Source organism: Onychomys torridus, chromosome 6 (assembly GCF_903995425.1).
Source record: "Onychomys torridus chromosome 6, mOncTor1.1, whole genome shotgun sequence".
Lineage (NCBI taxonomy): Eukaryota > Metazoa > Chordata > Mammalia > Rodentia > Cricetidae > Onychomys > Onychomys torridus.
The window spans coordinates 70,244,575-70,268,540 of NC_050448.1; the positions used below are offsets into that span (position 1 = coordinate 70,244,575).

General features: G+C 44.1%; 1 protein-coding gene and 1 pseudogene across 2 annotated transcripts in view; both read left to right on the forward strand.

Moving 5' to 3' along the window:
* The first annotated feature begins 2,869 nt into the window (after positions 1-2,869).
* Positions 2,870-23,966, forward strand: part of Arnt (aryl hydrocarbon receptor nuclear translocator) — an 85,265-nt gene continuing 64,168 nt past the window's right edge. For both annotated transcript variants that reach the window (XM_036189928.1, XM_036189929.1), the window contains exon 1: positions 2,870-3,038. In XM_036189928.1, coding sequence (XP_036045821.1) covers positions 3,014-3,038 — 25 coding nt within the window. In that variant the 5' untranslated portion in view covers positions 2,870-3,013. The remainder of the gene's footprint in view (positions 3,039-23,966) is intronic.
* Positions 9,657-10,543, forward strand: LOC118585401 (annotated as a pseudogene).

A 23,966-nucleotide genomic window follows, 5' to 3' on the forward strand; every position in this document is an offset into this window, starting at 1 on the left:
TACTTTAAAGATGTGCACCACACTACTAGGTTAGAGACATTGTCTTAATTGACCTTTCCTCTTCTCAGATGATCCTAGTTTGTGTCAAATATACAAAATAAGTAGCATACTGGAATTTATAAAATTGTAGTTTAGCCAGGCATCGTAGCAAATGCTTTTAATCCTAGTGTTCGGAAGGCAGAGGCAGGGTGATCTCTGAATTGGAGGACAGCCTGGTCTACAAAGGGAGTTTCAGGACAGCCAGGGCTGTTCTACCTTTGTCAAAACAAAACAAAACAACAAAACAACAACAAAAAAACCAAATACAAAACAAAATAAAGAAACAAATAAATCGTAGTTTAAAAAATCTTGCTATATGACAGGCAGGGTCACACCTATAATCCCATAGTCAAAAAGCTATGGCACAAGGATCACTTCAAGTTTGAGGATAGCCTGGGCTGCATGGTGAGGCCCTGTCTCATAAAACTGTCAGTTGTTAGCTAGGTGTGGTTGCAATTGCCTGTAATCCCAGTACTTGAGAATAGGGGTTAAGAGGTTCCCAGTAGTTCAAGGTCAATAGCCTTACATATTGAGATCCCGTTTCAGCAAACAAAGGGGCTAAAGGCTGTTAAGAACACTTGCTGCGCCTTCAAATGACCTGAGTCTGTTTCCAGCCCCCATATCTGATGGTTCACAGCTACCTGTAATGCTAGCTCCATGGGATCTGACACCTCTGCCTACTCACAGGCCTGCACTTTGGGACACAGACTTAAATGTAGACGTAGATACATATAATAAAGCATAATAAAAACTCACCCAGGATTACACAGAAATCTTGTATTAAAAAACCAAAAGAAAAGAAAGGAGAAAAAAAAGAATAATTAAAAACAAAACTATACAAAACCTCTAAAACCAACCAACCATTCAACCAAAACAACCTAAGGTAACCAACAAACCACCAAGCCAGAAGCCATCTATCCTCCCCCTCTGCCTCTCTTGAGTGGGTGGTTTATCACCCTTGTTGATTTGTGTAGAGTCGTTCATGTGTGTGAGTGTGTATGACATGTTTGTGGAGGGCAGAGCACAGCACGGAGGAGCGGGCGCTCCTTCCCCCAAGTGCCTGTAGCTCTGCAGCCATGTTGCCAGTTCTGCTTGTTTGTCTTTAACTTGTGTGTGTGTGGCGGGGAGGGAGGGAGTGCTCACGTGATGGTGTGTGAGAACTGAGGACACTTGGGAGGAGTCCGTTCTCTTCTCCCTTCTGCAAGATCAGAGCATTGCAACTTGGGTTGTTAGGCTCTGCTGTGTGTGCCTTTACCAGTGCAGTCACCTTGATAGCAAATCCTTTTTTTTTAATTAGTTAATTCATTTATTATGTATACAGTGTTCTGCCTGCAAGTATCCCTGCAGGCCCAAAGAAGGAACCAGATCTCATTACAGATGGTTGTGAGCCACCATGTGGTTGCTGGGAATTGACCTCAGGACCTCTGGAAGAGCAGCCAGTGCTCTTAACCTCTGAGCCATCTCTCCAGCCCGTGAATAATTTTTTTGTTCCTGTTGTTGTTTGTTTGTTTTGAGACAGAATTTCTCTGTATAGCCCTGGCTTGGCTGTCCTAGAACTTGCTCTGTAGACCAGGCTGGCCTTGAACTCAGAGATCCATCTGCCTCTGTCTCTCAAGTGCTGGGATTAAAGGTGTGCACCACGTCCACCTGGCTGATAGCAAATTCTTAACTGTTTGGTGAATCAGACTGTGAGACGACCAGACAAGAAGGGTGCCATATGCTTAAGTCCCAACAGTGGCAGAAGGGGCAGTAGACGCAGGACTTTAAGGCCATTCTCTTCTACATGGTAAAATTTGGGGTTAAACAACCCCTCCCCATCCACACATACATGGGATGAATGTAATAGGTTTTGAATGCTAGTTTCTTTCAGTTTGCTTCTCACCACTGGAGTAATTTACAAGGTCTCTTTTGTGTCTTTGTATTTTTTGTTTGTTTGTTTGTTGTTTTTTGACAGGGTTTGTCTACATAGTCCTGGCTGTCCTGGAACTCACTATGTTGACCAGGCTGGCTTTGAACTCACAGAGATCCGTTTACCTCTGTCTTGAGTGCTGGGATTAAAAGCGTTCACCACTCTGCTCTGCTTTGATTATATTTTTTGATCTGTAAAGTTGTAGAATTCGTCTCATGGTGTTGTGAGTAGACAGTGTCTGTCCTTAATTGCCCAGTTCTTATAATTCTGTGCGACTATCACCTTACTATTTGTAAAAACTTGTCACCTTATCCTTATTGACGTAGTAGAACTCGTTTCATTTTGTAGTCCAGGCTGGACTCTTGTCTTCTGAGTGCTGTTATACATTTCTTAATAAAAATACCTTCATTGATTGCCTCCAGTTTTGCCTGTTGACATCTTTAGTACCACATGTTGATAATCACCTAGCGTCTTTTATCCTACCAGGTTCAGAGCAGGCTTTAAAAAAATTAGTTACCGGATTTTTACTAGGACAAAGGTCCTTAAAGGAAAATGGTCTAGAAAGGATTAGAGATCACTCTGTGAAGTTGACATATTAGAACATATAAAGAGGGTTATATAACAAATCATCTGCAGGGAGCATATGCGGACGAGCTCACTAGGAAAGTAAACTTTTTAGTAAAATACTTGTTTTCGTTGCATTTCACTGACGTCAACTTGGTCTTGAATCTGACGCAGAGAAGGCGGGATTAGGGAAACAGCTGGTGGACTGCCTGGCTCCAGGTCGCCGGACTCCCTGGTCTAGTCGGTAGCCCGGCCCCTAGGTCGAGTTAGTGCTTCTATTGGTCCGTTTTCCCAAGGAGGCTGTCTGCAGGCCGGCCCCGCCCACGCCGTGGGGCGTGTCTTCCCCCGGCACGGGGGGGCTGGGCGTCCGCCATCTTGGATCCGCGGGAGCGGTGGCGGCGGTGAGGTGCCGATCCTGCGGAGCGGCTCTCCTCCCCTCCCCCGCTCGGTGGCGGCGGCCCCTCCCACTGAGGGTGGCGCAGCGACGGTGCCATCTCGACCATGGCGGCGACTACGGCTAACCCAGGTGAGGGGACCGGAGGGACTGACAAGTGCCGAGCCGGGCTGAGCGGCCGGGCGGTGGACGGCGGTGGGGGAGGGGTGCGGGCGGGCTCCGCGCCCCGGGCCGGGGCCGTGCGGGCGGACGCGGGCTCCGCGCCCCGGGCCGGGCGCCGCGGAGGTGCTGGGTCGGGCGGCTCTCACGGCGCCGCGGGCGGCGCGGTCTTCCAACCCTGCGCCCGCTGACGTCCCGAGGTCCAGTAAGTAGCTGGGCGAAGTGGCTTGTTGACTGAGAGCCCTCGGGGCTGTAAACGTAAACAGGGATGTTCACGAGGTCTGGATTTCACCGTTGCAGAGGTTCACATTTAGATGTAAAACTTGGTTCTTTAAGTGTCTGCTCGGATTCTTGTGGCTTGTAACTCGCACCCGCCACCTCCCCCTCGGGCTGTCCTTTGAAACTTGGAGTTTACGTTTTCCAATGTAGTTAGTGTCTGCTGCTGAAGGCAGAGGTTTGTAATGGTTGTATTTCAGGACAGGTCTTTATATCCAGAACCCATTTTTAAATCGTCTAGGTCGAGGTGAAGCAATGCCTATTCTTTCAGAAAAAAGTGTTCCGGGCCATTTGTCTGTGGACGTCCTCTTGCCTCCCCCCCCCTTCTGTTATTTTGAGACATGGGCTTACTCTCGTCCCAGGTTGGCCTCGAACCGCTGCAATTGCTTGTCTCAGCTTTCCCACTACTGGAATTACCAGGCATGACCCATCTCACCTGACTGCCGGTCCTCTTTCTACTACATTACAATTACTTCTTATGACGTATTCCATTTTAGTGGGCCTGATTCATCTTGACATTCTCTGACAAAGTAAATCTCCAGTTTCCCAGAAATTTGTGTCTTCACAGCTTTTTAGAAAGTAGGGGTTTGGGGAGAGGAGTGTGGTGTTCCTGCCATCTCATATTGAAATTTAAACTTTACTTAGTTCATGTCTGTGAGTAGCAGGTTTGTATACAATGGTGAATCACTGCAAAATGTACTGTTTTCCCATTTTTTCTGGAAACAGCATTTTTTTTTTCTTTCTGAGACAAGATCTTTCTTCATAGCCCTGGCTGTTCTAGAATTCACTATGTAGGACAGGCTGGACTCAAACTCTTACAGTGATCATGTGCCAATACCAGTTTTTTTTTTGTTTTTTTTTTTTTTAATTTAAGTTGTAAAAATTATGTGAATTGGGAGTATTTACACATGAGTGCAAGTGTGGGAGGAGTCCAGAATAAAATGTTGGATCCCTGGAGCTAGAGTCGTAAGCCATAAGATGTGGATGTTGGGAACTGACCTCAGGTTCTACAAGAACAGCACACACTCCTAACCATTGAACCTTCTCTTCAGCCCCTAAATATCAGTTTCTGAATCTTAAATCATTTTTTACATGAAAAAAAGATTAAATAAGTAGTCAGGATTCTATTGGAGTGATTGCTGAATCATAGAATACAAAGTGTACAATTGGAAAATGTTAGGGAAAACCAGTAGTAAAGTAGCCCATGTCTGATTTAGCGAATAAACAAGATTTCAAACTGATCACACATTGCAAAATCCTTATATAACTCCTCAGAGTGCAACGTGTTTCTCTTGCTAAGAAGTGCCACAGATAAACAGATTTTCGTGTGTAAGTCAGGAGCTTTTCCAGCTGTGTGGGTGGAACTGTCTTATTTGTTGTTTTTAAACAGGTCACCAGAATGACAGTCTCTTGACCAGATTTTCATTTCCTGATCAATATTAGCCTAAGTGTCTAAGCAGGAAATAGTAATTTTTTCCCTGTCATTTTTTTCTGAGTAGGGCTATTTGAGAGGCTATCCTAGAGCTTTCTATGTAGGTAGATCAGGCTGACCTTGAACTTGCAAAGATGCTCTTCTGTCTCCACAAGTGTTGGCATTACAGGCTTGTGTCACTGTCTATAAACTTGCAAAAAATTTTTAATAAGGTGAAGAAATCCTTTTAATGAAACAGTTATGGTTTTTTTGTTTGTTTGATTTTGGTGTTTTGAGGCAGGATTTCTCTGTGTAGTCTTGTCTGTTCTGGAACTTGCTCTCTAGATGAAGCTGGCCTTAAATTCAGAGATCTGCCTGCCTCTGCCTTCCTAGTGCTGGGATTAAAGGCGTGTGCTGCTGCTGCTGCGGCCACCACCACCACCACCAGTGGACTGAAACAGTTGATTTTGTTTATTTTCATTTGGTTGCTTTCTTCTTCAATTTTGAGGTTGCATTTTGTTTTTTGGAGATGGCACCTCCTTGATGCAGGACAGAAAGATAGAAAATTATGGGGACATGGGAAGGGGAAGGAGTCCTTTCACAGTCTGGCTAAAGACGTTCTTACGTTTGCCGAGGCCTTTTCTCCTTTCCCAGCTTGAAAACCTCAGTTTCCCAGAAGTCTCACGGGAGTCTGTCTGAGTCCTCTGTAGCTGCCTGGCTCTGGTGTTGAGTCATCCTAGAATTGTGTTTACGGAAAGAAGAGGGAGGACTTCTGAACGCCTTTCATCTTTGCAGAGGCAGGGGCATGTCGAAGTTCAAGACCATCCTGGCCTACTCAGTGAGTTCCAGCCTACATGGTGAGACCTTGTCAAAAAGAAAAGAAAGAAAAGAAAAGAAAGCAAAGCGAAACCGTAAAACAAAAAGAGGAGGAGTGGGTTCTTAGCAAACGTTGGGAGTCACCTGCGATTCACAAGAGTCTTCTAAGACACTGAATTGTTGGTCTTTTAGTAGGCCCGTACTCACACTCTAGGATGTCTTCTCTTTCCTGAGCCCCTTTTCTTTTTCTTTTTAAACCCCCATGCTTGAAATCTGTATTGTAATCGCTATTAACAAACGTTTGTATCATTTGTATTATACTGGCTTGTCTGAAGTGATTAACCCACTGAGTAAAGTCAGGAATCCTAAGTTTGCCCAAGTGAACTTCCCTGAGGGGAAGGTAGCTCTCCAGGCTGCTGTTAGTGAAAGCATAGAGCAGAATCCTTGTTCCTGCTGTAGCTGACATCCTATGTAGCCAGGGCTGCCCCAGCCTCTGGAGTGCTGGGGTTATAGGCTTGAGCACAGAACCACCACACCCCACACCCAGTGAGGTTGACCCACTGCTGGCTTTGTTTATCATCTGTCCTTCTTTCCTTTATCCCGTCTCTCCTAACTTACTGATTCCTTGTTCATAAACATGATAATTAGTCAGAAAAGAATGTCTTTCTGTTGTTGTTCCCCCTTTTCCTTTTGCGTCAAATAGAGGCTGTGTTGCGATTTTTTAGTAACCTGTTGAATTTTGGAAAATGAGATCCATCACTGAAGAGATATATTATGGGACATGTACTGTGCTCAATGAAAAGAAAGTGAATGGTTCTTGTGTCAAATTTCCTGCCCTCTTGAGACCAGGCTCGCCTGGAACTTATTTTTATGTAGGACAGGCTGTCCTCGAACTTACCTTGATCCTTCTGCCTCTGCCTCCTTAGAGCTAAGATTATAGGTTTAACACCCAGCCGTTATGGAATTATCATGGTTTATTTCCTTAGGTGAGTTTTAGAGACCAGGGACATCATTTTTGAATTTTTTTCTTTTTTCTTTTCAAGACAGGGTTTCCCTCTGTAGCCCTTACTGTCCTGGAACTCACTCTGTAGACCAGGCTGGCTTTGAACTCAGAGATCCACCTGCTTCTACCTCCTGAGTGCTGGGGTTAAAGGTGTGTGCTACCACAGCCTGGCTCTTTGAAATTTTTCTATTCTATTTTTGCTTAAGTGAGTTCTGATTGTATTTCTTTGAAGTTCTTGTTAGTTTTATCTTCAAATGCCTGAAAAACAATTTTTTAAGTGCTATTGTGGGGCGGGAGAGATGACTCAGCAGTTAAGAGCACTGGCTGCTCTTCTGGCAGACCCTGCTTCAGTTCCCAGCACCCGTGTGGCAGCTCACAACCGTCTGTAACTCCAGTTCCAGGGGATCCGACACCCTCACACAGACATGCATGCAGGCAAGCACCAATACACATAAACTAAATGATTTTAAAAGGTGTTATTGTGTGTGTGTGTGTGTGTATGCTGCTCATGCTGTGGTTTGCAGTGTAGAGGTTAGAGGTCAGCTCTCCAGAGATAAAGATCGTCACCAAACAGACCAGGCTGCGGTGGCGCACGACTCTAATCCCAGCATCAGGAGGCAGAGACAGATGAATCTCTGAATTCGAGGCCAGCCTGGTCTAGAAAGAGAGATCCAGGACAGGCTCCAAAAGCTGCACAGAGAAACCCTGTCCTGAAAAACCAAAAAACAAAACCAAAAACAACAACCAAAAAACAGCATCAACAAAACAAAAGAAAAAAACAAAAAACTTCTCTCTAAGCTTCATTTAAGTCCTTTTCTGGCCTCTGTGGGCACTAGACATGCATGTGATACACAGACATACATGTGGGCAAAACAACTATATATATAAGGTCTGTGTGAGATGGCTTAGTGGGTTAATCATTTGCTAACAGGCCTGACTACCTGAGTTCCAATTATGGACCCACGTGGTAGCCGGAGAGAGCTGACTTCTGTAGGCCTCTGACTTCACATGTGCTGTTGTGCACACACATACAATGTAGTTTTTCAGAAGTCTCTTAATGATACTTTACTTTCTTTTGGTGTTAGGAATTGAATTTAGGACCCCTCACATGCTGTGCAAACTTCTAGTACTGAGTTATATTCCCAGCCGTGTGTGTGTGTGTGTGTGTGTGTGTGTGTGTGTGTGTGTGGCAGAATGTGTGTAGAGGTCCAAGGACGATGTCCAGTTTGCTCCTCCGGTCCCTTTACTGTTCACTGTTGTGAACTGCTGTGGCTCCCAGGGATGCACCTGTCCCTGGCCCCACCTCACAGTAGGAACATTGGTTACACCTGCTGCTGTGACGGGTTTCACATGGGTGCTGGAGACTTGAACCTAGGGCTTCACACTCGGCCCCGAGTCCTTTAACCACCAGCTGCCCCACTCCCAGCCCATTTTATTTAGTTGTACCTTTTCTGTTTTTTGTTTTTGAGACAGTCTCACTATGTAGCTCTGGCTGGTGTAAAACTCACTATATTGACTAGGATGGCTTTGAACTCACAGAAATCCAACTGCCTCCGCCCCCTGAATGCCCAGCACCATTTTATTTCTTTTGATCCAGGGTCGTATGTAGCTCAGGTTGATCTGGAGCTCTGCTTTGTAGCTGAGAATGACCAGGAGTTCAGTCCTCTACTCTACCTCCCAAGTGCTGGGGCTACAGGTATACAGCACCACACCAGCCTAGGAAGAACACTGAAAATCGAACATTTATTTATTTATATATTTGTGAATATTGGGGACGTATATGACTGGCAGAGGATAACTTGTAAGATTCAGTTCTCTCTTTCCATCCTGTGGGTTCTTGAGATTGAACTTGGTTCTTAGGCTTCTGTAGCAAATGCTGCCCCCCCCAAGAGTTATTTAACTTATTTACAAATTTTATGTGTGTGAGCGCTTTGCTTGCATGTACGTACACCACATGTGTGTAGTGACCACAGAGGTGGAAGAGGACATCCGAACTGGAGATGCAGATGGTTGTGAGCCACCATGAGGATGCTGGGAATCAAATCCAGTGCAACTTTTATCTATAAATTAGAGCTTTAAAAGCATCAGTTAGAAATTTTACTTTTTTTTTTTTTTTAGATATATGAAAAATAATTCAAGTAATGTGAAATTTAGATGTCAAGATTTTTTTTTTCTTTTTTTTCAAATGGTCACACTGGGGATTGAACCCATGTTCTCATGACAGGCACTGAACTGCATTCTTAGACCATCCCCCCTTTCCCCTCCAGGGTTTCTCTGTGTAGCTTTGTGTCTTTCCTGGAACTCGCTCTGTAGTCCAGGCTGGCCTCGAACTCACAGAGATCCGCCTACCTCTGCCTCCTTAGTGCTGGGATTAAAGGTGTATGTCACCACCGCCCGACTGACCATTTTTTAAAAAAGGAATTTTAATGATTTGGTTTTTTTTGTTTGTTTGTTTGTTTTTCAAGGTATGGTTTTTCTGTGGAACAGCCCTGGCTATCCTGGAACTTGATTTGTAGACCAGGCTGGCCTCTCCAGTGCTGGATTAAAGGAGTGTGTTTCCATGCCCATCTCACAGATGTTTTCCTTTAAAACATTCATTATATGTGTGTGTGCTTGAGTATCTGAATACACATGACATGCATGCCCGAGTCAGTCAGAAGAGGCGTCAGACACTATGGGACTAGAGTTACAGGTGGCTGTGAGCTGCTGTATGGGTGTTAGGAGCTAAACCTGGGTCCTTTACAAGAACAAGAAGCACTCCTAACAGTCAACCGTCTCTTCAGCTACCCAGTCTTGGCTCCCAACTTTTTATTAGTTAAATGAATGAAGTTTTTCTTTTAATTTTTAAACATGTTCTCACACGATAGCTCAGGCCGTTTGGAACTTAGAATGAACTTTCTGCCTCAACTTTTAAGTGTTGGCACTACAGGTGTGAGCAATCACAGCTTGTTCTCTAGTGTCTCGTGTACGCTTGAATATATGTGTGCACAGATCCAAATGGAGGCCAGAGGTCAGTTCCTTACTTAGGCGCTGTCACCTTGTGTGTGTGTGTGTGTGTGTGTGTGTAGGAGGTGTATCTGTGTAGTGTATGCACCTGTGTGTGCATTTGTGCATAGGCCAGAAAGCATTGGATGTCCACCTCTGTAACTCTCTGCCTTATTCCTTTAAGGCAGGATTTCTTCCTGAACCTGGGAATTTTAAAAAAAGATTTATTTGAGAGGTGGAACTATATTAATTATCATGTGAAGGGCTAAGAGAATTTAATGGGGGGGGGGGGAGTGTGGAAGAGGACCAGGATCCAAACTGGCAGATTTCCTGACCTTCGCTGCCCTCTTGGCTCTCCCGCCAGCAACGCTACCAGGGTGTATCTCCCTTATTTCAGCCCAGAAACAGCCTCTTGAAACAGTTTAAAGAGAATGCCCTTGGCTCAGAGAGTGCTCCTCATCTGGCTTTTCACATTACTCTTCCCTGATCATGTGGGTGTTGACACTGGGTGAGAAGGCACCTTGGAACTGGTTCCTCATACTTATTCCAGTCTGGATAGTTGACACTATCCTTCTCATCATGCTGATTGTGAAGATGGCTGGATGGTGTAAGTCTGGCTTTGGCCCCCACATGGGTCGTACAGCATTAAAAAGAAAGCCTGGTACCTCATTGCAATGTTACTTAAGTTAGCCTTCTGCCCTGCACTGTGTTAAACTGGAACAGTTTGCTACCATGAACCTTCCCTATGTCTTCATTCCCTATGGGCCTTACTGACTGGCGCTTTAACGGAACCGGGATATAATGTCTTTTTTGTGAGAGACTGACTACTGAGTACATCGTCTATTCTGTGCTGTTCAACAGGCTACAGATAGTGTACTGAATCTTTGCAAGTTTCAAGACTACCACAGATCTGATGGAAAGTACCAACTGTAGTCTTGAGCTGCCATGAAACAGGATTGGTGAGGCTTGAACTTGTAGCCAACCCAAAGCAGAATTTCTCAATATTTAAGTTATTGATATCTGTATTATCCCTGTGTAAATAAAGTTTGTTTCTGACCTTAAAACATGATTTATTTATTTTTATTTTATGTGTATTAGTGTTTTGCCTGCATGTATGTATGTCTATGTGAGGGTGTCAGATACCCTAGAACTGAGGTTACATACAATTGTGTGTGGATATGTGGGTGCTGGGAATTGAACCCAGGTCCTCTTGAAGAGCAACCGGTGTTCTTTCTTAACCATTGAGCCATCTCTCTAGCCCAGAACTTGATCATCTTACTGTGTTACTCTGCCATTTTTCTTTGAGACACGGTCTCTCCCTGACCTGGGACCTGGTTTTGGCTAGGCTGGCAGTTAGCCACCCCAGCAGTCTTTCCATCTTGGAATCTCACAGTGCAGGAATTAATGATCATGCCAGGCTTGTTATGTGGGTGCTGGGATCCAAACTCAGGTTTTCATGGTTGGGTAGCAAACAAAGTACTCTTCACCACTGAGTCATTTCTTCATTGCACCCCCACCTCATTGTTTTGAGACAAGCTCTCCTACTGGCTGGAGCTTACTGAGTAGGATAAGCTGTTGCTCTATGAGCCCCAAGGATCTCAATTTTAGCTTTCCCAGTTCTGGAATTACAGGTAAACATTACCATATCTTGCCTTTTTATGTAGGTTCTGGAGATTACCTCAAGACCCTATTGCTTGATTTGGCAAGTCTTTATTGATTGAGCTATCTCTGTAGCCTATTATTATTATTATTTATTTCTGTTTTTGTAATTTTTTTTGAGACAGGGTTTCTCTGTGTCCTGGAACTCACTCTGTAAACCAGATTGGCCTCGAACTCACAGAGATCTACCTGCCTCTGCCTTCCAAGTGTTGGGATTAAAGACGTGCACCACCACCTCCTAGCTATTTATTAACATTTTAATTAAACACTTTATTTTATGTGTTTGAGTGTTTTGCCTGTGTGTATGTCTGTGTACCACATGAGTGCCTGGTGTTGAGAAAGGTCAGAAGAGGGTTTTGGATCCCCTGGGGCTGGGGTCACAGATGGTTGTAAACTCCCTGTGGGTGTTGAGAGTTGAATCCAGACCCTCTGGAAGAGCAGCCAGTGCTCTTAACTGCTGAGCCAACTCTCCAACCCCACTTTTTTTTAAAGGTTATTTTAATTATGTACATTGGTGTCTTAGTTACTTTTCTATGGCCATGAAGAGACACCATGACCAGGGCAACTTCTAGAAGAGTCAGTATATTGGATTTTTACAGTTATATTTTCAGAGGGTGAGAGTCTGTCACCATTGTGACTGGAAGCATGGCTGTTCTGCCAATTGTGGACCAAGCATTCAAATATATGAGCCTATGGCGACCATTCTCATTCAGAAGACCATGATGACCATGTGCCTGTGTGTAGGTTTGTGCGTGTGAGTGCCGGTGCCTTGGAGGTTAGGAGAAGGGTGTTGAATCTCTTAGAGCTGCAGTTTGCCATTACAGGCAGCTGTGAGCCACCTAGTGTGCACAGGTCCTGGGAACTTAAGTCTTTTGTAGGCGCAGCAAGTGGTGTGAATTACTAAGCCATCTCTCTAGTGCCCCAAATCTTTTCTCTTTTCTTTTTTTAAAGTAATGAACCATTTTACTAACTCAGCAGTTAAAATATAAAACCCTTTTTGTTTTTGAGGCAGGTGTCATTTAGATCAGGCTAGCCTGAAAGTCCCTGTGTCACTGTGGGTGACCTTGATTTTCCGATCCTACTGCTGTGATTTTTAATGGCCATGCTTGGCTTATGCTGTGCTATGACTGGAGCCTATGCTTGGTGCATGCTTGGCAAACTTTCTCCCATTGAATTACATACTCAGTGGGTAGCATTTTTGAAAAGGTCCTCAGTAGGTGTATTTTTATGCAATAGACTTGTACCAGATTTTTGAATCTTCTCTATACCAGTTTTTTTTTTTGTTTAACATTTATTTATTATATATACGGTGTTCTGCCTGCAGGCCAGAAGAGGGCGCCAGATCTCATTACAGATGGTTGTGAGCCACCATGTTGTTGCTGGGAATTGAACTCAGGACCTCTGGAAGAGCAGCCAATACTCTTAACCTTTGAGCCATCTCTCCAGCCCCCAGTTTTGTTTTGTTTTGTTTTTTAATCTCTATTTTCTCAGAAATTAAGATGTAGAGACATGTCTTGAGCATGGTGGATACATCTTTAATCCCAGCACTTGGGAAGCAGAGGCAGGTGGACCTCTGTGAGTTCAAGATCTGCCTGGTCTACATACTTAGTTTCAGGACAGCCAGGACTTCATAGAGAGGGCCAGTCTCAGCCAAACCAAAACAACAAAAATAGTAGAAACTCATACATTGTTCTATCTATCTATCTATCTACCTACCTACCTATCTACCTATCTATCTATCTACCTACCTATCTATCTATCTATCTATCTATCTATCTACCTACCTACCTATCTATCTATCTACCTACCTATCTATCTATCTATCTATCTATCTACCTATCTATCTATCTACCTACCTACCTACCTACCTACCTATCTACCTATCTACCTACCTACCTATCTATCTATCTATCTACCTATCTATCTACCTATCTATCTATCTACCTACCTACCTCTATCTATCTACCTACCTACCTACCTACCTATCTACCTACCTACCTACCTATCTATCTACCTACCTACCTACCTACCTATCTACCTATCCATCTACCTACCTATCTACCTACCTATCTATCTATCTATCTATCTATCATCTATCTATCTATCTACCTACCTATCTACCTACCTATCTATTTGTGACAGAGAGTCTCATTATTTGCTCACTATGTAGTCAGACTGGCCTCAAAATCACAGAGATCTGGCTGTCTCTCCCTTCTAAGTGCTGAGATTAAAGGCATGTGCCACCAAGCCTAGGTGTGAGATTTATGCATTCTTAGAACTCTAGTTTTGTCGTTTTAAGTAGGAATCTCTTTGTTTAGGTTTTGTTTGTTTGTTTGCCATGTAGCCCTGGCTTGTTTGGAACTGGATATGTGGATCAGGTTGACTTCAGTACAGAGATTGCCTGCCTCTGCTTCCTGAGTGATGGGATTAAAAACAAGTGCCACCAGGCTTGCTCTCAGGCCCAGTTTCAGCTTAGCTTTTTGGCATTAGAGTCTTAGGGTTTCTATTGCTGTGAAGAACCACCATGACCACAGCAACTCTTATTAAGGAAAACATCTAATTGGGGTGACTGGCTTACAGCTCATAAGTTTAGTTCATTATTGTCATGGCGGGAAGCAAGGCAGCATGCAGGCAGACATGGTGCTGGAGCTGTATTGGTGAAATTATTAAGGCCACTCCATGTAGTTAAAAGGGAGGTTTATTTTGTGGGGTAACTTACAAATGAAGGGATAGGTTGCAGGGTCTGGAACAGGTATGGCACAGTCTGGCGGTGTTCTGAAGAACTTTGCTCGGTCTACCTCCAGCGTCCAGGGTACCGAACCAAGAGAAGCCTCTCCTCTCTATCCTGGGTCTTCAGCTTCCTCCCTCAGCCCCGCCTTGTGGGCGTGACCATTACCGCAGCCTCAATGGGGGTTGGAACTTCCAGGCCAAGGCTGCTGGGATGGCTACCCACTACATCGCTGAGAGTCCTCACATCTTCATTCAAAGGCAGCAGGAAGTGAATTAAAACACTGGGCTTGGCTTGAGCATATATGAGACCTCAAAGCCTACCTATGCAGTGACACACTTCCTCTAACAAGACCACACCTACTCCAACAAGGCTGTACCTCCCAATAATACCACTCCCTTTGGGGGCCATTTTCTTTCAGACCACCAGAGTCTCCTCATTCAAATAGTTTATCAAGGTATGAGAATAATATGCTCAACTGGCCATAGTGGTACATACCTGTGTAGTTAAAGTTTTCCTGCCTGGCCCAGAGTCAGGACAAATCTCTCTCACCCACCAGGCCCATAGATGCTCAGACCCAACCAAGTAAACACACAGAAACTTACATTGTTTACAAACTGTATGGCTGTGGCAGGCTTCTTATCTACTTTTATCTTAAATTAACCCATTTCTATTAATCTATACTTTGCCACATGGCTTGTGGCTTACCGGTGTCTTTACATGTTGCTTTTCATGGCGGCGGCTGGCGGTGTCTCTCTCCAGTCTTCTACTTCCCAGAATTCTCTTCTCTCTTGTCCCGCCTATACTTCCTGCCTGGCCACTGGCCAAACAGCATTTTTATTTATACAGAGCGATATCCACAGCATACCTGTGATCTCATCCCTGGGGGAGCTGGGCAAGGAAGATTAGGGTTGCAAGGCCCCCTCAGCACATAGTGAGTTTCAGCAGATTGGGTCGCATGAGACCTTGGATCAGTAAACAGAAAGCGGGGCTAGAGTGACTCAGCCATTAAGAGCACAGGCTGGGTTTTGGGAGGACTCAAGTTCAGTTCCCAGTGCGCGTGTACACACACACACACACACACACACACACACACACACACGGTGCTATCCACACTGTAATTCCAATGGATCTTCGGCCCCCTTTTGGCAAAATACTCCTACATATAAATAAAGTCTTTTAAAACACAAAATAGAGAAAAGTTCTCTGATGTTACAATATTATAAAAAAAAAAAATCGTAGGGTTGGGGATTTAGCTCAGTGGTAGAGCGCTTGCCTGGGAAGCACAAGGCCCTGGGTTCGATCCTCAGCTCAAAACACAAAATCTTGAAAAACATTTTTGTTGGTGTTATCTAGTGTTTTATCCACTATTTAACTGATTTCATTCAGATGTTATAATGATAAAAGAACATCTTTGACAGCCCTCTGAAAGTGCAGGGCTTGCCCTCAGCAGAGTCTAAGCCAGCCCTCCCACCCTCAGTGGGAGGTTGTGTTTTATAATCTTCTAGTTGAATTGCTTGATTTGCTGTTTTGACAGGGTCTGCCTATGTGGCTTAGGCTGGATTTAAACTTTCCATCTTCCTGCCTCCGTGTCCCCAGTGCTTAGGAGATAGACAAGGGAGGATCAGGAGTACATGATCACCTCAGCTAGATAGTGAGTTCAAGGCCAACCTCTGGGTTACATGAGACTACCTCAGCTTCCCTGGTACCAGGTTTATAAGCCTAGCTAGATCCGTTTGTTTATTTATTTATTTATTTATTTATTTATTTATTTATTTCCCCAAGACAAGGTTTCTCTGTGTAGCTTTGCGCCTTTCCTGGAACTCACTTGGTAGTCCAGGCTGGCCTCAAACTCACAGAGATCTGCCTGCCTCTGCCTCCCGAGGGCTGGGATTAAAGGTGTGCGCCACCACTGCCTGGCGGCCTCTTTTACCTTTTGTATATTCTCATTTTCACTGTAGTTGGATGACCAAAGTAAGTTTTTCTTGAGACAGGCTCTCAAGTACCAGGTTGACCTCGATCTTACTATGTAGCTAAGGATAATGTCGAAGTTCCAGATTCCCTTACTGTACCTCCATAGTGGTGGCATTATAGTTATGTGCTGTCACTCCAGGTTTATTGGGCTTAAGCACCTAGCTGAGCTACATAAATTCCAAGTCAGCCATAGCTAGAGTGAAGTCCTGTCTTAAAAAAATAATAAAAATAGGCCAGGGAGACAGCTCAGTTAGTAGAGCCCTTGCCTGTCAGGTACAGAATCCTGAGTTAATCCCCAGTACAGTGCCAACCCCACTCTCCCTGCAACCACCAGATGGTCTCTAAGCTGGGCTTGGTAGTGGCTTGCACTTGTTTCTGTTTTCTGAGACTGAGTCTTTTGTTGTTGTTGTTGTTTTTTCTAGACAGGGTCTCTCTAGCTTTGGAGCCTGTCCTGGAACTCTCTTTGTAGACCAGGCTGGCCTCGAACTCACAGAGATCCGCCTGCCTCTGTCTCCCGAGTGCTGGGATTACAGGCGTGCGCCACCACCGCCTGGCGAGACTGAGTCTGAACTGTGTAGCTTAGCTGGTTTAAACTTCTGTGAAGCACAGGCTGCTTTGAACTTGCTTGATTCTTCTACCTCTGCCTCCTCAGTGCTGGAATTACAGGCGTGCGCTGCAGCCAAAGCAAATGAATTCCAGTCAGAAAATTCCCTCAGCTCACTGCCTTTTTCATATATTGCTTAATCATTTCCCATGAAGGGGGAGTCAGTATTGTGGGTTGATAACAGCAGATCTTAAGTTCAAGCTCATAGACATATACATACATGTATGTATACACACAGTTCCATCAGCTTTGCTCTTTCTTTTGAGACAAGGCCTCACTCTGTAGCTCTGTCTGGCCTGGAACTTACTATGTTGACCAGGCTGCTTTAATACTCAAAGGAATCCACCTGCCTCTGGCTCCTGATATTAAAGATGTGCACCACCACACCTGGGTAATTTTGTTTTTTAAAGATTTTATTTTTAAATATGTGTGTGTGTGGGCAGGTGCCCTTGGAGGTCAGAAGAGGTATTGGGTCCCCTGGAGCTAGAATTATAGACTGAGCTGTCATGTGTAAGGAGCAGAGGAAGTCCTGAGTGAATGTGCATTGTTGACATAGGCATGGCCATGTTTTGTTTTTTGACTTGTGCATATGTGTGCATGAGCTTGTGAGTGCAGTGCCCTTGGAGAGCAGATGAGGATGTCAGATCCTCTGGAGCTGGAGTGGGTTCTGGTTGTGAGCCACCAGCGTGGCGCCTAGAAGAGGATGGCCGCAAGGGTTTCGTTAAGCTTCCTGTAACATTTTCCTTTGGAGACCTGGACTCACTCATTAATTGTGTTGTTTCCTTTCCAAGTTGGGGATTTTCCCATCTTTTTAAATTATTTTTGTTGTATTGACTGGTCTGTGCAGATCAGGTGAGTTTAGAACTTGGCCTCCTTAGTGCTGGGATTAAAGGTGTACCACAGGCCTGGCTCTAGACTTTTTGAAGTTTGTTTTGTGGATCCTCATCGTGTCAGTGTCTTAGCACATGTTTCAGGGACACTTGACAGGAATGTGTATCTTTGGTTTGGGTGGGTGTTTCTTTGTTTTTGGTTTTTCGAGACAGGATTTCTCTGTAGCTTTGGAGCCTGTCCTGGACTAGCTCTGTAGACCAGGCTGGCCTCGAACTCACAGAGATCCACCTGTCTCTGCCTCCCGAGTCCTGGGATTACAGGCGTGCGCCGCCACCAACACCCCTGTGCCACCACCGCCCGTTGGGTAGTTGTTTCTTTAAGTATTGAATGGTTCTAGTTAGTGATGTTCCTTCTGTTTCTTTGCAGATTGTACTTTCAGTTGTTAAGAGAGGGGTGTGCAGAGCTCCAGATAGGATGGGTTTTTTTCCCCTTTTAGTTGTGTCATGGCGGTGGTACAGTTTACCGCCAGCTCTGGGTCTGGGGCCATGTGTACCATCAACTATCAGAAGCAGTTCTATCAAAGCAGCGCATAGCCCAGAAACTTTTTTTTTTTTTTTTTTTATAAGCAAAGGCTAAATCCACCATGCAGCAGAGTAAAGTGCCGCTTGTAGACTCCTCATTCCCGCCTCACTGCAGGTCAGACGCACACGCCAGGAACCTGCCATAGTAGCTCAAACCGGCAGGCTGCCACTAACTTGAGAGAGACAACTAGGAAGCTGTTTTTAGCTCCGTTTTAGAATCTTTTTTTCAGGTTTTAGGTGGAAACTCTTGCCCCACGTTGGGCACGATCTGTAGTTAGATTTTTCCTGCCTGGCCCACAGTCAGGACAAATCTCTCTCACCGCAGGCCCATAGACACTCAGAACCAACCAAGTAAACACACAGAAACTTACATTGTTTAGAAACTGTATGGCCGTGGCAGGCTTCTTGTTATCTATGTCTTGTATCTTAAATTAACCCATTTCTATTCATCTATACTTTGCCACATGGCTTATGGCTTACCCGTGTCTTTACATGTTTCTTGTGGCAGTGGCTGGCAGTGTCTCTCCACCCAGCCTTCCGCTTCCCAGAATTCTCTTCTCTCTTGTCCCACCTATACTTCCTGCCTGGCCACTGGCCAAACAGCATTTTATTTATACAGAGCGATATACACAGCAGATTGATTTTTTTCCATTTTAGTTGTGTCAGATTTTACAACACATTTCACCCAGTCTTGTTTAGTTTATGTGCGTTGGTGTGTTATTGTTGTTGGATTCTCACTGGGTGATGTCCTGAGGTGTAGGGGTAGATAAATTTTATTTGCTGTTTTATCAGATTTATTTGTAATCTAGCCATTCCCGTAACCAAAACTTTTAGGACAAAAGCTTGGACTCTCAGTGTCAGCTGGCTAGGCTCAGTCACCTTTTACAATACACCAATTAATTGACAGATGATGCAGAAGCAGATTTATTCAGGTGGCCACTTTGGGAAAAGGAACAGATAAAAGGGTCCAGTGACTCCCTAAGTCTTTTCACTGCACTGGCATGAGCTTTAGTTTAAATAGAACACTTAGGACAGTAGGCAAGAGGCTAAGCCTCCTGGTCACAGCGTCTCATTGTCTCAGGTCCTGCCCAGTGGTCAAATTAAATTGTTGCTGGATAGGGTCAATGTGGATCCTACAAGATAGTTATTCTGGGTGTAGCCTCTTCATCACAGGTAGTTGTTCTAATTCGGTGGGTAATCTACCCAGCGTCAGCTTTGGGGTAGTTTCAGTTCTTTATCCTAAAGAACTTGATCTTGTTTTTGCTGGAATCCAAGATGATGCAAGAGGACAGATTAAAGACAAGGTGTCCTTAGCAAAAGTAAAGTAGACAGAGAAACAAAGTGAAGGCAGAGATGCCAGACTTTCTTCCTACTTTCAGTTAAAGCAAGGGCCCACATCCACCATTGCAAAAATAACTCTTAGGGTTTCTGGTACTTGAATAAAAACACTTTCTGTGACCAAAATGACTTGGGGAGGAAAGTATTTCAGCTTACGCTTCCACACCCACATCACACTCCATTACTGAAGGAAGTCAAGGCAGGAACTCAAGCATAAGCCACTAAGGAGTGCTGCTTACTGGCTTGCTCAGCCTGCTTTCTTATAGCACCCAGGATCACCAGCCCATCGTTGCCTACAGTGGGCTGGGCCCTCACATATCAATCACCAATTAAGAAAATGCTCCTCAGGCTTGCCCACATGCCCATCTAGTGAGGACATTTTCCCAGTTGGGGTTCTCTATTCCCAGTGCCTAGCTTGTGTCAGTTTGACACAAGTCACCCGGCACAGCCTCTAAGCCTGTGGTAGTCCTACATTCTTTTGGCTAGTGTGCACACAATGTTTCTTTTGTCGAGGCAGGGACTCTGGTAACTGAGGATAACTCTGGCCCCCAGCCTCTGAGTGCTGGGATTACAGCAGTGCATCAATACACACACCCAGGGCCTCCAGCATTCTAGGCAAGCATTCTTCTGGCTGAGCCATACCCCTAGCCCCATGTGACACAGGGTGGGTCACTTCAGCAAGGACTCATGGATAAAAGACCCAAGAGGCTAGAGAGATGCCTCTCTGGGTAAGAACAAGTATTGTTCTTGTGGAGGAGCTGAGCTTGGTTTCAAATGCCCATATCAGCTGACTCATAACTGTCTGTGACTTCAACTACAGGGTATCCAACACCCTCTTTCGGCATCATAGGCAAATGCACTCACATGCACATATCTCCCTTCTCCAGTTAAAAATAAATCTTGCCTGGCGGTGGTGACGCACGCCTGTAATCCCAGTACTTGGGAAGCAGAGACAGGGGGATCTCTGTGAGTTCGAGGCCAGCCTGGGCTACAGAGTGAGTTCCAGAACAGGCTCCAAAGCTATATAGAGAAACTCTGTCTTGAAAAACAAAAACAAAACAAACAAACAAACAAAATCTTTAAAAAACGTGCACTCAGTGGCTGGAGAGATGGCTCAGAGGTTAAGAGCACTGGCTGCTCTTTCAGAGGTCCTGAGTTCAATTTCCAGCCAACCACATGGTGGCTCACAACCATCTGTAATGAGATCTGGTGCCCTCTTCTGGTGTGCAGGCATACATGCAGTCAGAACACTGTATACATAATAAATAAATCTTAAAAAAAACCTGCACTCAGAAGGGATAGTTTATTAGAGTCAGTAAGAAAAGAGCAGGCTAGGCAAGCTAGAGATCTCAGCACCCTCAGGAGGAAGGAGATATGAAGAAGACAAAGAGGAAAAAGTCACATCCTTAAGTAGAGCAAGGGGGAAAAAAGACACCTTGGAGAACAAGTAGACACACCAGAGAACTGATGCATTCAGAGCCTAGCACCAGACTGTCTACCTCTCAGGGCCAGGAGGGCATTGAGTACAAATTTATTTATTTATTTATTTATTTATGTATTTATGAGACAGTCTCACACTGTTGTAGTCCAGGCTGGCTTCGAACTCACTGTGTAGTCCAAGTTGGCCTGGGATTTGTGGCCATCCTCCTGAGTGCTGCAATTATAGACAAGAAGCTCTACACTTGAATGGAAATTTTACTATTATTTGATTTTGTTTTTCAGTCAGTCAAGAGTTGCTCTAGGTGGTCTTGTACTCAAAATGTGTTGAATACTAAAAAGAATAATAACTAATTGCATTTAGTGTTGTCAGTTTACTGTCTAGTTTTGTTAGCTTTGGACTAGGAAGGAATAAATAACAGTTTGGTATGATGTCAGTTTACCTTAAAATTATTTTAAAATTTGTTTGAGTTCTTATGTATTTGTGTACACATGAATCAGCAGACAGCCCCAAGTGTTGTTCCTCAGGAGGTGTTCACTTTGTTGTTTAGACAGGGTCTTATTGGCCTGGAGCTTACCAAGTAAATTAAACTGGGTGGCCAGCTTGTCTACTTGTCTTTATCCTCAGCTTTTACATCAGTGTCGGGGATCTGAACTCAGGTCTTCATGCTTGTGCGATTGTATTAGTTAGGGTTTCTATTTCTGTGAAGAGACACCACGGCCACCACAACTCTTAAAGGAAAACATTGAATTGGGGCTGGCTTACAGTTTCAGAGGGTTAACATTATCATCATGACAGGCAGACATGATACTGGAGAGGCAGCTGAGAGTTCTACATCTTCCAGGCAACAGGAAGTTGATTGAGACACTGGGCAGTATCCTGAGCATAGGAAACCTCAAAGCCTGCCCCCACAGTGATACACTTCCTCCAACAAGGCCATACCTACTCCAACAAAACCACACCTCCAAATAGTGTCACTCTCTATGAGATTCTGGGGGCCAGTTACATTCCGACTATCACAGATGTAAACACTTGACTCTCTGAGGCTTCTTTCTCCCTAACGCGACCGTACCTGTTGGTAAAGGATAGTTTTGGACTAATCGGAAGCTCCCATTGGCTCATTTACAATTTTCTTGTCACTGATTTTCTTATGGAGCAAGTGTGTATGCACCCTGACAAGTCTGGGGATGGAGGACAGCTCGCCTGAGTTAGTTCTGCCCCTCCACTTGTGTACCTGACTCGGGATCAGGCTGCTTGGTCAGGCTCTTCAGCAGGCTGCTCCCTTGCCCATGGAGCCATCTTTCTAGACTCAGCCTGTTCTGAGTTTTCCGAAGTTTAATTATGATGTGTGCTAGAATCTTTGGATCTTTCATTTTTGGAGTTTCTGCAACTTCTTGATTCTGTTGGTTTACATTTGTTGTCAAAATTAGGAATTTTCCACAGACTTCTCAGCCCGCTTTCTTTTTTCCTCTCCTTTCATGACTCCTGTGACAGAATATCAGCTTTCTGTTGTAGCCGGTGATAGCTGAAGTCCTGGTAGTTTTTCTTCTGTTTGTTGTTGCCCTTACCTGTGTTCTCTCAGTTCAGATTAGTTTGGTTTTTTGTTTGTTTGTTTGTTTTAGAGCTCTGGCTCATTTTCACTGATGTCCACTATCTATTGATAAAACCATAGGACATTTTTATTTAAATTGTACATGTATCTATCTCTACCCAATATCCATATATATTCTCCCTGCTTTCTCCCCTCCAACCACACTTGTTTCCCCTTCCTCTTGAGACAGTCTTATTATAAAGCCAGTCCATGCTGACCTCACATTAGCTATATAGCATAGTTGGTCTCAAACATGCAATCCTTTTGCCTTTGCCTCTTAAATGCAAGCATTATAGGGATGAACCACCACACCTGGCCTCTTACAGTTTTTATTTCCAAAGTTTCCAGTTTTGGGTTTTTTTTTTTCCATATCCTATGTTTTTATTTACTAAAGTTATTTTTTAAAACATTTGTTTCAAATGTTCTTTTAGTTGCTTGCTGAAGAATTTTTATCATGACTACTTGTAAAACTTACTAGATAATTCTAATAACTGTTTTATCTTAATGTTAGCATCTGTTGACACCTTCCCCCCATTTGAGATCTTCCTGATTCTTAGTATGACCAGTGATTTTTTTTAAAAGATTTATTTATTTATTATGTATACAGCATGTATGACTGCAGGCCGGAAGAGGGCACCAGATCTCATTACAGATGGTTGTGAGCCACCATATGGTTGCTGGGATTTGAACTCAGGACCTTCGGAAGAGCAGCCAGTGCTCTTAACCACTGAGCCATCTCTCCAACCCTGACCAGTGATTTTTTTAAATTAAAACCTTGATGATTTTTATTTAAAATTGTCTATTCTAAATATGTGGGTCTTCTAATACATGATTGAGATTTTATCTATAGCTTGAATCTTTCTTTTTTGTTTTGTGTTTTTTTTTGTGTGTGTATGTGGAGCTGAGGATCGAACCCAGGGCCTCTCGCTTGCTAAGCAAGCGCTCTACCACTGAGCTAAATCCCCAACCCCATTTTGTGTTTTGAGACAAGTTTTTCTGTGTAGCCGTAGCTGTCCTAGAACTCGATTTGTAGATCAGTTTGGCCTGGAACTCAGGGTTCCACCTGTCTCTGCCTCCTAAGTGCTGGGATTAAAGGAATGCAGCACAACTCTTGTGTTGTTTTTTTGGGGGGGGGGGCAGTTTGTGTGTGGAATTTTTGAGTCAGTCTTTCTTGTGGATGACTTTGAACTCTGTTTTTTTTTTTGACACAGAGTTGGTTCTCTGTATAACAGCTCTGGCTGTTCTGGAATTTACTCTGTAGACTAGGCTGGCCTCGAACTTAGAGATCTGCCTGTCTCTTCAGTGCTGGAATAAAGGGCATGAGCCACTACTGTCTGGCTGACTTTTAAATCTTGATTTTCCTCTCTCCAGTCTTTCATGTGCTGGGATTGCAGATGTTTGCCACTAGGCCTGGCTTGAGCATTTCTTTCTTTTTTTTTTTTTTAATGTTTAAATATATTTATTTGTTTCTATGACTGTGGGATGTCACAGTGCATGTGTGGAGGTCAGAGGCCACCTTATGAATCAGTTCTCTCTTTCCACCATGGAGATGCTAAGTATTGAATTAAAGTCATTGGAGTTAGCAGTAAGTACCTCTCCTGCTTAACTGTGTGATGACCCCTGGTATGAGTATTGTTTTTAGTTGGTGTCTTGACATTGATTGTTG